General features: G+C 38.6%; 3 protein-coding genes across 4 annotated transcripts; 1 reads left to right on the top strand and 2 right to left on the bottom strand.

The window, feature by feature from the left end:
- Positions 1-1,168: 1,168 nt before the first annotated feature.
- Positions 1,169-4,673, bottom strand: LOC129730959 (uncharacterized). The gene is made up of 2 exons (XM_055690630.1): positions 4,645-4,673; positions 1,169-2,292 (listed from the first exon to the last, which is right to left on the bottom strand). The coding sequence occupies exon 2, from the start codon at positions 2,133-2,135 to the stop codon at positions 1,737-1,739; it is 399 nt and encodes a 132-aa protein (XP_055546605.1). The 5' UTR covers positions 2,136-2,292; positions 4,645-4,673; the 3' UTR covers positions 1,169-1,736.
- Positions 2,548-4,243, bottom strand: LOC129730958 (uncharacterized). The gene is made up of 2 exons (XM_055690629.1): positions 4,155-4,243; positions 2,548-4,090 (listed from the first exon to the last, which is right to left on the bottom strand). Exon 2 carries the CDS (start codon positions 3,983-3,985, stop codon positions 3,371-3,373), a length of 615 nt encoding a protein of 204 aa, XP_055546604.1. The 5' UTR covers positions 3,986-4,090; positions 4,155-4,243; the 3' UTR covers positions 2,548-3,370.
- Positions 4,674-8,703: 4,030 nt separating the features above from the next.
- Positions 8,704-11,866, top strand: LOC129731195 (transmembrane 9 superfamily member 2). 2 transcript variants are annotated; one of them, XM_055691010.1, is made up of 6 exons: positions 8,704-8,833; positions 8,927-8,999; positions 9,076-9,239; positions 9,765-10,954; positions 11,017-11,176; positions 11,243-11,866. In XM_055691010.1, exons 3-6 carry the CDS (start codon positions 9,096-9,098, stop codon positions 11,744-11,746), a joined length of 1,998 nt encoding a protein of 665 aa, XP_055546985.1. In that variant the 5' UTR covers positions 8,704-8,833; positions 8,927-8,999; positions 9,076-9,095; the 3' UTR covers positions 11,747-11,866. The 2 variants fall into 2 exon arrangements, with proteins under 2 accessions (XP_055546985.1, XP_055546986.1); XM_055691011.1 differs by having other exon boundaries at positions 8,715-8,858.
- Positions 11,867-13,534: the final 1,668 nt, after the last annotated feature.

The following is a 13,534-nucleotide window of genomic DNA, read 5'->3' as shown; positions in this document are numbered from 1 at the left end:
TATTACAGAGATGCGATTGCGTAAATCCGATTTTGAATTGAACAATTGTTCTTTTGAGAACAAATAACACACTTATTTGAAAAGTTAATAGCTTTTGGTACCAATAGCAGTATAGTGACAGCCTCAGCCGTAGATGCAGATGCAGCCGGTACTTCCCTGAGGCCGATGTAAAGGTAAATGGGAGCAGCACGGCGAAACAGTTCGGGTTATGCTTAGACGCGCGTCATTTTCCGTTGTTGATATTCCCCACATGAAACGACGCGCTTTCGTATGATAGCGGTAGATGCGTTTGCCAACACTTCCTCCAGTAAAGCCGTGTCTAGTTTTCAATGTGAAAACACCTTTCCTATTGTGTTGACCGTGCGCCTTAGTCCTCACTATCAAGGTAACACAGAGATGTAAGATAAACACTACATCCTATGATAAATTGAACAATTGTTCTTATAAGGACAATAAATGAATTAATGAAGATTTAATTTTAAATTAGAATACTTCTCTCAGGAAGTTCGGCTACATAGGGATGTAAAATGTAAATCTAAAACTGAAAAAAGTGGGAAAAATTTCAAATGCTAATAAATCGGTTAGTTTTCGATGGATTTCCTTCGTTTTTGCAGCAATTGATTAGAAAATCTTCTAAGATTCCTATAAAATGCATGAAATTGCAATTTTATCATTCGAACTATTGTACTTTTGAAAACTCTTAAGCCTTGTCAAAACACAAAATGCGACCTCTGATTGGTCGTTATACCGCGCTTTCCCAAGCACGGTCGGCAGAGTTATGGAGCTAGTAAATTGAGAATGAATCATTTGGCCTATATAAGAGCTTCATCAGATAATAAACAAACATTTCAACGGATATTAAATTGAAAAACTGAAATTTGAAAAACACAAATGATTATTTGAAGAGTTAATATTTTCTCGTTTTGCGCTATAATCCAAAGTTAATTATCTTCATCTACATGCATACTCTGACTATTATTACGTGTTTGCGTCGCTTAGTGTTTGGCTACGGTCATGCAGAACGCAAATAACGGCGCGATGCGATTCGGCAAGACGAAATCTGTTGAAATGTATAGCTCTACTTCGCCTTAAAAAGAGCTGTACATTTCACCTTGGTAAGGCGAATCGCATCGCGCCGGCATTCGCGTTCTGTATAACCGTAGCCTTTGTTCCGTTCCCGTTTAATGATGTCGTATTAAATGTGCATATCACAATACGGCAGCACTTCAACTTCTCATTTGCACAAAATTTAAAAATATCCAATGAACTTCATTCAAAATATCAGACAAAAAGAAATTACAATACTGCCAATGAACGGTCAACGTTTATTTACTAGAAAAAATGACTGACACGCAAGCAGCCAGGTTATCTTTCTTGTAAAAGTATTCTACTTCAACCTTGCGGTCGTGGCTTTGCATACAACCTTCTTGTGATTTTTTCAATTCCTGTTCCGAAGCTCGACGAATGTATCCTTTATTGATATAATCGTCGATTTGCTTCGCCATTTTTTCCTTTAGTTGAGGTTCTCGTTCGTCGTTCGAGACATTCCATACGTTTTAGCGCCATCCCGTAACTGTCTGGTAGTTTAAAATCGTCAAACGCCACAAAAGCCCGGTTTCGTACTTTTCCCCTACTCTTCTGGTTGTTTGCTCCAGTAGTTCATAAGCTCTTCTCTCTTCTTCCGATATGATCGGCTTTGCTGCCTGTGATCCGACATCTTCCGTAGCAAAAAACTCTTACACCATGTTGTGCAAAGTCTGGTCTGAAGCACAATCGCACGCGTGTACATTCAAGGACGATGTAGCTGAATTTTCCTTACTTCCTCCGAAGATGCACCAGCCTAACCGCATTTTCACTGCCACTGGATCATTTGTTGCTCCTTCTCTGGTTTTCAGCGGAACAGTTAATCGTATATTGTCGATTCCTATCAATAAACGTGGAACAGCTGCGTAGTAGCTCTGTACCGGAATGCCTCGGAGATGTGGGAACGTTTTTGCTAATTTATTAACGTCTAGGCTTTGGCTAGGAAGAGTGAGCTCTTTTACCGTGCGTACATCACGCAGCTCATAGGCACGACGGTTTCCTTGCGACAGCGATACGCATAATGTTCGAGAATCATTTTCTACTCGTGACATATTACCAGTCCACTTCAAGCATAACGGTTGCTTCGCGCCAACAACTCCGAGTTGTTTCACCAATCCATCTTCGATTAATGTTACGGACGACCCATCATCCAAGAAAGCATAGGTGGTAATGCTTTTCCCTCCTCCATGCACAGTTACAGGGATGATTCTGAAATAGAGGGATGGTTGAATGTTACGATGCATATGGTTCTCTGCTGCTTGCACCACTGAACGTGAATAATGTAAAAGCGGGTGATGCCGGAATTGGCATCCGTTTAAACCACAAACACCAGGAGTGCGACAGGAACGTCTGCCATGGGCATTCAGACAATTACGGCAAATTCCTTGCGTTTGAACGAATCAACATCGGCCCTCAACAGAATATGATTTGAAAATTCTGCACTTTTTCAAACGATGACCCCTCTGATTACAAGCTGGACAAATTTTGTCTGTCCCTTCTACGTTACCATTTTGCCGCACTTCTGAGTGTGAGTTGATTGCTGCGCGCTTTTGTTTCCGATTATCGTCTGCTTCGTTCGCACTTCCCGTGTAGAGTGTGACCCGGCTCGCTGATTTTACAATTCCCTGCATAAATTCACCGAAAACTTTCAAATTAACTTCTTTTCGCGTCTCCATATATTTCACCCACTCCATCTTTACGTGTACTGGTAATTTATCCACCAACTCGATCATCAATGACGGATTTGACAGATGAGCTTGTTGATTTGCAGCTTCGAGATGGTCACACAGTGTTTGTACTGCCATCCCAAAGTCGATGAGAGATTCGAGTTTCTCAGCTTTCGGCGCGGGGACGGTATGGACCTTATCAATGAGCGCATTTATCAATAGCTCTGGACGACCGTATAATAAGCGAAGCGTATCTACAATATGCGGAACAGATTCTGGGAGAAGGAGTCGACTACGCACCGCTTCCAGGGCAGGGCCTTTCAGGGAGCGTTGTAGTCTGATTAAGTTCTCGGCGGGGCTATAGCCACACGCCAATGTTGAGGTCATAAAGTTACTAATAAATACTGGCCAGTCAGCTGGACTGCCAGAAAAGGTTGGAAGGTCGCGGGGCATGACTTGTCTCGCCGCTAATTGAGACGGCGAGGGTGTAAATATATTTATATTAGTTGGTAAGTTCATATTTTCAATGGCTTCAAGGCCAAATTGCTTGGTAAGATGGTCGAGAGTAGCGATATCGTTAGCATTTTGATTGGACTCACCTGGACGTGGCGACTTAGGGTCTATAGTGTTACCTGGCGTGGGGGGTCTACTTCTTTTTGCCTTGGGTTCAACATGGGCGTTGAATTCCATTGATTAATTCGGTCCGTTTTCTTGATGGCCGCTTTAGACCTTGTTTGATCGGCAGTGGTCGGTTTCCTTGAAGTCCCAGCTGCCGTTGCACCTGCATCTTTCATTGTTTCAAACCAACGTTGCACTTCCGTCCTTCTGACACCGTCACTCATCCTGCTTCGAGCGCTGGCGCTGTCGCTTTCATTTTCTTCCATAGCGGCTTCAAAGCAGGCATACTTTTGCTCGAGAAGGTCTCTCTCCAAATTCTGCTGATCCTTAAGTTGTTTCACTTTTAACTCATATTCCTCCTGCAAATTTTTCATTGCCAAGGAAAGTCGTTTTGACTTGGCACTGGAAACTGATCTCACCGATCCCACCTCGGATGTAACGTGAACACATTTGCTGCAGCTCCATGAACGATCTTCTACTGAGTTGGTTACTCCGGCACACTTCATGTGCCACCACGTGCTGCATCGATCGCACTGAACGAGGTTATCTGCCGAATCTGGACGATCGCAATTTACACAGTTACTTTCTCCCGTTAGTGGCGTTTCGTCGGGATCCATGGCAACGAGATTTCTTAAAGAATTGTTCTATTCGTTGGATGCTGATTCGGATATACCGGTTCTTTTAGCAGGCACAGGTTATGTTTGTGTGTGGCAAGCTTTAAGCTGTATGAAATTTTTATTGTTGTGTTAGATTTCGTTTTAGATATATTATATAGATTGAACTTACAAATTTCGGTTTTTCAATCAGCAAATAGAACAAATTATGTTTATTTTTATTTCAGCACTAGTGTACTATTTTGTGTTTGTGATTTCACTCTTATATCCAACGGCGCGTCTAGACTGTTTCGCTGCTCGTGGCAAAAGAAAGGTTATTTGACAACCGGATCCTGAGCTAGGCCTTTCGATGGTTGACAGTTAAGCCCTAGGGATGGAGTGTTGAGGCAGTGCACCCAGTTTGCAACACTCATTATGGGCATTTCCGGGATAGTTATCCGGAAGCTACAAATCGACCTCAGACAACATTATGAATTGTAAGATGACGACTTCCGGTGAATGGGAAACTGCCGAAAATGACCAAATACCACCCAATATGGGTATTTCTTCAACCGACCGAGCACAGGAGCTAGAATCGACCATAGACACCATTTTTGATTCTAAGATGGTGATTTCCGGTTTCTGGAAAACAGCCGAAATGACTAAATAACACCTATTATTACCTTAAACCAGAATGACGCTCAGGGGGCAGAAATTGTCTCCAAATGCCATTTTAAAATCCAGGTTGGTGACTTCCGGTTTCTGGAAAATAGCTCAAAGTGACCAAATACCACCCAATATGAGTGTTTCTTTAACCAGAATGCATGAAGCTAAAAATTTACCTCAGACACCATTTTGAATTGTAAGATGGCAACTTCTGGGAAACAGCCGAATACTACTGCATTTGAATATTTCCGTGATCGAAACAATGTATAGAAGCCAAGCATTGACCCTGGACACCATCTTGAATTCGAAGATGACCACTTTCAGTTTCTGGAAAACAACGAAAATAACTGAATACCACCCAATATGAGTGTTTTCGGAATAGAGGTAATGTACTAAAGGCAAAAGTCGAGGATGTTGTCATCCCGATAAAACCAATAATTTCAAACGATATAAACAAATCGCAAGAAATCAATGAATTTGGAATGTTGAAAATTATTAAACTAAACACAAAAATAAGCGGGACGAAGTTTGCCGGGTCAGCTAGTAAATACATAAATATTCTGGTTAAAGCAAAGCTGCAAGTGATGAATACGAAGATTAGAACTGGAGAGCAAAAAAATCGGAGGGATAAAAAAAACAAAAAAATCCTTTCAAAACGAAGAAAAATAAACATGAAATAATAGTTTTTGCATAACAGTTGTTATCAATAATTATGTTTGTTTTGTTGAATATCTTTTATATAAAATATATTAAAGCTTTTAAACCAATTACAACATTATATGTATCCATACTTAAGTTGTTAAATTGATAGCTAAAAGTTGCACAACAACCATATACGACTATTGACAACCATTGTGCGGTTTCTCCTTTTATCGTTTCCACGAGGTAATTGAAACATTCATTTAATTGTACACTTCGTGGCCTGATTATTGAGCTTGAGCTTGACGGCCGCACATTTCGTAGTTGCTTCCCGTGATGGATCTGAGCTAGTGAAGTTACGCAGGGAACCACGTATATAGCAACTTGGAATTAGTTTATCATTTACACGTCGTGGTCTGATTATTTGAATATTTCTTCTTCGTGCCTCGATAAGCTACATTTATTATATTATCAATATTTAACTCCCGGAATGGCGTTAATTTTACATACAAACAATATACGCACGAAATCTGCAACATATTTTTTTCTGTGAAAGTATGAAATTGAGTCAACTGAATCTAAAATTGAGTAAATGTCACATGCTCACAGAAATTCAACAACAATGCACAGTGGTACAGTAAGGCAATGTAGGCGGACATGAGTTTTTCGATGCGATTTTGTGGTTGTAGAGTAAATTTTTTCTAAGAACTTGTTTCTAATATTTAGTCTATTTTTTATGTGCAAATGAAAATTAGGGTGGTCCTGAAATCGACAAAATAAAAAAACTAACTTTTTTATTTGCAGAAATAAATGTATACATTCATTGGTACAGTTGTAGATCAACTAATTTTAAGCAACTTTCGGTATTTCTTCACAATATTTATACAATATTTCTCGCGTAATTTTTCAAAAGGACCTAAGTAACAATGAGAGATTCTCTCCTCTCTCACTTTGTTTCGTTAAATACGTCGTCATTATATATATTTTCCAAGCTTTCTTCCCCTTAATCGAGAGATTGTAATACTGTCTTGCTTACTATGCATTGAGTGTCATGAAATATGGAAAATATAACATAGTTATTGATCAATGAGAAAGTAAACAAAGAGAGTCTCTCAATGTTAGTAAGGTCATTTTGAAAAATTACGCGCTTTTTGAAAAATAGTGAAAACTCTTCATCTGTACAATATATCGACAATGTTTTTTCGTCAAAATTGGCGTATTTTTGATTAAAGTTGAATTGAAAAAATAGAGCGAACAGACTGTTTTTGGAAACCAAATATAAGGTCTACAAAAAGTTTTTTACAAAGTTACTTAGAATAAGTTGGTCTACAAGTTTGCCAAAGAATTTTTACAATTATTTATGCAAATAAAAACAAGTTAGTTGATTTTAGGACCACCCTAATTTTCATTCGCACATAGATAGAGGACTATGTATAAGAAACAACTTTTTACAAAAACTATGGCTTTAAACCGCAAACCAAAATCGCAACGAAAATCTTATGTCCGCCTAAATTGCCTTACTGTACCACTGTGCAATGAGTTTAGTTACCTTTTTCACCACAAGAGGGGGTGTTCCCTGTCTGTCTTCACGGAAATATATGGGAAATTCGAGAGTGAACTATATTGTTATTTTAAGATATTTGCTAATGTGCGACCTTTACTGTTTGGTTTCATATCCGATCGAGTACATTTTTCACTAGGATTTTGGAGCTGAGTTCATTTACGTTGAACTTTTTTGTGCCGAATGCTGGAAAATATCAGAGAAATTAATGGTAAAATTTTCGGGAAATATCAGAGAAATTTGATAATGAAAACATTTTCGCCACCCTGCTTTTGAAATTTTGAGTAGATACCTGAAACCTGAAAAACGAGAAGCCAGCCTGGGAGCTCCTGGAAGTAAAAAAATGCCGGTCAACAAAGGTATAAATAATGATTTTTTCTTGGGGCAAGACACTATTGATATATTGCGAAATATTTTCAATATTCAATGTTACAAAGTGTTTATCGTTGCATTTTGGGCACCCCTCTATCTGAATCATAGCTCCTTGATATCGAATTATCATTGGAGGGATGTCAATTGACAGATAAACGATAAATATTAAGATATATCAACCATTATCGTGTAATATTATCGAAATATTTTTTATGAAAATAAACGTGTCTAGCCCCTAGGATTTTTTTCTCATTTTCTTCTTTTCGTTATGCTTTATCCTCTTTTCCTACCCATAAAACAACATTTCCAAACGTTCTTATGAAAGCCTTATCTACAACGTTTATAGGAATATAGTGCTATTAATGGTTTTACAGCTATCATGATAAAAATACTACAAGGTATACAGCCCTAGGGGTTGTATGAAATGGTGACGTAGGACTAAATGTATATATTATATGCTGCGATAAACTGTTCATAGGCAACACTACCGTTTATATCGTTCTTGTAAAACTAACGATGCATGAATACATGAATATTTTACACTAGTAGTAGTTGCGAAAATCCTCATAACTCTTATCTTCAAGCATCTCTAGTTCTGAAAAAAACCGATTCCTTTATCTTCAGTTAGAAACTCGTGCTACAGAACATTGCATTGTAATATTTTGAATATTTTGCTTGACCGCGCATAATCTGACGCAACATTTGCCAGTTTCATTCTCAATTTCACAAAATGTTCTTTAGTATAGAAAACAAAGACGTAGTCCTACGTCAAAAGAATATTTTTAGATCTGACTTTTTCTCGAAAAGAGTGCATTATTTTTTGCCATTTTTCATCTTTATATCTTGATTTTAGGTTAAGTACCTGTTACAGTCCTAAGATTTCCAGATTTTCTTAGTTTAAGGGTCTACTTTCTAAAAAAAATAATCGGTGACAGTCACTTTCCCAATTTTTGTCCACTCGAAATCATATAGTGGATTAGTGTAATTTTCCTTTGGACGTTTTCTCGATGTTTACAATCTGGCATTTGTGCCCTTTTCAGATGTTTGGTGAGAAATAGCATTTCATGAACGTGTCCCTCTCGTGCCCGACGCAGTCTGATTTTGGCAGTGACGCATTCATCTTCTTACGTCGTAAGCAGGGATGCCACATGTACAAATTAATCTGTATTTTACAGATTTTTGGCCGAAGTAACGGTACAGAATCTGTGTATACAGATATACAGATTTTCGTCGAAAAGTACAGATTTACAGATTTTTCGAAATTGACATTAATTTTTATAAACACTCCTAATTTTCTTTCATTAAATATTAAGCAAATTGAACATATTTTCAACTCTTCACACGTTCTAAGCTAAAAATTTTGTTTATGTACCATAAAAACTTAAAAAATACAAAGTTCTCTATGTTTAAATAATACAGATTTTTTTAACAGATAATTTTGTTCCAGAAACAGATACTCAGATATTTTCAAGGGAAAACACAGATTTAAATGTGGCAACCCTGGTCGTAAGTCGATGTGTCAAAGTTTTTTTTTCTTCAGCAAAAAGAATCCGCAATTTTTGAAGTGACTGTAAAATTGCGACAAAATGTACCAATTCGTGTAAAATCAGAGTTGTTAGTGGTCGAAAAAATTGGTAAGTTGCGAAACTTATCCTGGAGGTGAAATTAACCATTCTGTCTTTATTGAAAAACCCACAAACTTTCTTGTGTACTGCACCGTTTTGCAGATACGCAGATAAGTTTCAGTGAAGGGAATCCATTTCGTTGACTACGAAAGAACGGTGAAAAAACTAGGAAAAAGTGAGTAATTTGAGCGAGTGATCTATAAATTATTTTGATTTAATCTATTCGTTTGTTTGTAATGCATCGTGAATAGGGCATTGATCAATAAACGAAATGGAGTTACGAAGCTTCTGGACATCATTTACCGGCTCGTGGATAATTTTGTTGTTATGCAGCACCGTAACAAACGGTTTTTATCTACCAGGATTGGCTCCGGTTAACTATTGCAAGCATTCGGAAATGCAAAAATCGTGCAAGGTAAGTAGTGGTTGATTGACTGGAGCTGTAGTAAAAGTCTTATGCTTTGGGTGCGTTGCTATGAAAAATTCCGGGAGTGACAACTCATCAGTTTGCTCAGCAGGTTCGAGTGAGCTGCTGATATGTGTTTGATTTTTAAGGGGTTATCTAACAATAATGGTCGCAGTGATTCAATCTCATATTAGGGAAAAGACAATGTTACGTTCCAGAAGTGAGTAAATGTTTAGTTTAAAATTGTTGCTTCATGACGCTGAATATTTCATGGTGTGACGGGAAATAAATTGTTAAAATTCACTAATATTGACGTAACGTCGCCAGTTCATTACCCTTAAGTCGAATAGTTCTTGTGTGTAAGAGCTTTGATATGACAAATATGAACATTCGTGATTGTTCAATTTTGATAAGAGGATCAAATGACGTTTCAAAGCGAAAACCTGCATGAAATAAGAACGTGCTCTGACAACACTAGAAATAATTATACATAAGCTAATAATTTATCTGTTTTCGGTTTTGTGTCAATTTCAGTCTGAAGTAACCCTCTACGTTAACCGCCTCAACACGGAGGAATCGGTAATCCCGTACGAATATCATCATTTTGATTTCTGTCCAATCGATGAAGCCAATTCGCCAGTGGAAAACCTTGGCCAGGTGGTGTTTGGGGAGCGCATTCGTCCGGGCCCGTACAAGATTGAATTCCTTGATCAGAAAACATGTGAGAAAGCGTGCACAAAATACTATGTAGGCGGCGATCCTGACAGTGACCGCAGATTGATGATCCTTAAGAAGGGCATGAGCTTGAATTATCAACACCATTGGATCGTAGACAACATGCCGGTAACTTGGTGCTACCCATTGGATAATGATCGGCAATACTGTAGCACAGGTTTTCCGATGGGATGTTTAGTTAGACGCCACCCGGATGGGGATGAAGGGTGTCTGGTAAATCCAAGCTACAATCGCGCTGGCTACTACTACCCATTCAACCACGTAGATCTGACAATCACTTACCACAGTGGAGCCACAGAGGAATGGGGCGTTGCATTCAAACAGAACGGAGGTCGCATTATCTCCGTGAAGGTTGTTCCTTCTTCCATCAATCACAAGAATCCAGATCAGTTAGATTGTTCTAGCAAGGAACCTCTTGAGATGCCATCTAGTGCTCTGCCAAATGGACAAAAAATGAACATCACCTACACATACTCGGTTCGCTTCGTGCAGAACAACACCATCAAATGGTCCTCCCGATGGGACTACATTCTGGAATCAATGCCACACACTAATATCCAGTGGTTTAGCATATTGAACTCGCTTGTAATTGTGCTGTTTTTGTCCGGTATGGTTGCGATGATCATGCTGCGAACACTTCACAAAGATATCGCTCGTTACAATCAGATGGATTGCGGTGAAGATGCTCAGGAAGAATTTGGCTGGAAACTGGTCCATGGTGATGTGTTCCGACCACCACGCAAGGGCATGCTACTGTCCGTTCTTCTTGGCTCCGGCATTCAAGTATTCTGCATGACACTTGTAACACTCGCCTTTGCTTGTCTGGGATTTCTTTCACCGGCGAATCGAGGAGCATTGATGACCTGTGCGATGGTACTGTTTGTACTACTTGGCACTCCAGCTGGATATGTATCGGCACGCATTTACAAGAGCTTCGGAGGAATCAAATGGAAGAGCAACGTGCTGTTGACTTCGATGTTAAGCCCGGGGTAAGCATGAATACTTTTATTATCAAACGATTTTTCGTCCTATTTTAATGTCATCCTTACAGAATTGTGTTCGGACTTTTCTTCGTAATGAACTTAATATTATGGAGTAAAGGAAGTTCGGGTGCCGTACCGTTTTCTACATTGGTTGCACTGTTGGCTCTCTGGTTTGGTGTTTCTGTACCGTTAACGTTTGTTGGTGCCTATTTTGGATTCCGAAAGAGGGTTAGTACTGATTTTTTTTGGTTTTCCTAGATTGTGTTTTTATATCTGTGTCTTAATATATTTTAGTCACTTGAGCATCCAGTACGCACCAACCAAATTCCTCGCCAGATTCCAGATCAATCAATCTACACTCAGCCGATACCAGGCATCATCATGGGCGGAGTACTTCCGTTTGGCTGCATTTTCATTCAGCTGTTCTTCATTTTGAACTCTCTGTGGTCTAGCCAGATGTATTACATGTTCGGCTTTCTGTTTTTGGTGTTTTTGATTTTGGTGATTACTTGTTCCGAGACGACGATCTTGCTGTGCTATTTCCACTTGTGCGCCGAAGACTATCACTGGTGGTGGCGATCGTTCCTGACGTCAGGTTTTACAGCTGTTTATCTGTTCATATACTGCTGTCATTACTTTGCAACCAAGCTTCAGATCGAGGATGCAGCCTCCACTCTTCTGTATTTCGGCTACACCCTGATTATGGTGTTTCTCTTTTTCCTGCTGACTGGATCGATAGGATTCTTCGCGTGCTTCTGGTTTATCCGGAAGATTTACAGTGTAGTGAAGGTGGATTAAGTAGCTATAATTAAACATCTATTCACTGGAAGTACTGCAAACTTGTCTGCAAGCGTAGGTTTAATGTGTTTAAAATCCGACGAAATTAAAAGTGAATAGGCAAAGTGACAGAACTTAAAAGAGACGAAATGTTTCCATTGAGCTTATAATTTTTGACCTAGAAAGGGCTTTCGAAGCGTTCCACAGATGAGGCTGCAAAATACAGGACCTATTTTATGGTTCTAGCAAAGCTAGAGATCTCATTTCGATGTATCGGTCTCATATTTAATCAGTTTCAATCTTGTGTAGTATCGGAGAACTAGAGCAAATACCATTCTGTTTATTTGAGGCCGTGTATTTTGGAACTTTGTGTGGTTTTGAGCGCGCTAAAAATAATTCACTCACTGATATCACGTACTAGTGAACTGGTGTACTGAGTTAAGGTAATCTTTCTAGGTACAAAATGTTGAGGTCGTCTGGTAAATTTCTCCCATAATGAAAACAAAAAGAGTAATTTTAAATGAAATTCTAACTACAGTAAATCGCTTCATGCTTGGTTGGGAAGTATTTCCCGCATTTTAGTTGTATGATAGAATGAATTGGATTTAAATGTTTCCATTCACCTGAAAATATAATGCATGACGAACGATGACACAGTCATCATGGGTGCGTGCAACAAACGAGTGACAAAATTGGTCGAGCGTAACAGTAAACAAACAAATGTAATTTATGTTAAGCAACAACAGTCCAATATCTTGTTTTTACTCCCTTTGGATGGTTGATTTTTCTCGGTGAAATATACACACTATGTTTGCTTTAACATGACGTTTCGGCGTACTGTTATTCAGCCATCGTCAGATATGACAAAACAACATTCTTCTCCCACCAGTGTGGTTTGCTTACTCTAGTAAGCAAACCACACTGGTGGGAGAAGAATGTTGTTTTGTCATATCTGACGATGGCTGAATAACAGTACGCCGAAACGTCATGTTAAAGCAAACATAGTGTGTATATTTCACCGAGAAAGATCAACCATCCAAAGGGAATAAAATTATACGGTGACTAAAACCTCAAACAATCTTGTTTTTACGTTCACTAATTCAACATTATCAAAATACTGTCAACAGCGAGCATCTAACTAGAGGGCTTAGTGTCCTATCATTTTCTGCTTTTCAGTACCTATGTATCATATTTGTATTTGGATGGATAACGATGTATAAAAAAAAGTTAGTATTATACTGAACTACGATAACACATTCTAGCAGCAATTACTGATCAATTTAAGAATGTCTTTCATCGAAGAAAAAAAATGCACAAGATTGACGATTCACTCACTCCATTCGGGTTACATGGATACCCCGTTTTCGGTAAAAAAAACGTACGTTACACAAAACTGTCGCAGCGTTTCTGGTATATTTTTTAAAGTATAAGCACATCAACCGATGGTATGGTAACTCTGTTTTACATCAATACAAATTAGTTATGTGTAAAAATGTATGGTTCGATTTGCAGAGTATGATCAGTGCTAGAACCAATGGAAACCAATAAATTAACATTAACTTATAAAAGAAACTCAAATTGTGTTTCATTCAAATTCACAAACCGCGAAGAAATAACCAATAATATTGCACTGCTAAACATAGGTTTTGCGCTAGATCTCGAACAGGAAAAATGGAAAATATTATTATTTTATTTTCTGTGAATTCTGGTGCCCCTAACAGTTATTGAAAAATTTCTACAGATATGGTTTTTAGACTCTTTGTCGGCTTCATTCATAGCCGGATTTGAGAAGGGGGGGGGGGGGTTGTC

The sequence above is a fragment of the Wyeomyia smithii genome, chromosome 3 (genome assembly GCF_029784165.1).
Source record: "Wyeomyia smithii strain HCP4-BCI-WySm-NY-G18 chromosome 3, ASM2978416v1, whole genome shotgun sequence".
NCBI lineage: Eukaryota > Metazoa > Arthropoda > Insecta > Diptera > Culicidae > Wyeomyia > Wyeomyia smithii.
Note: the sequence above shows the minus strand (reverse complement) of the source record. Positions and strands in the feature narration are given on the sequence as shown.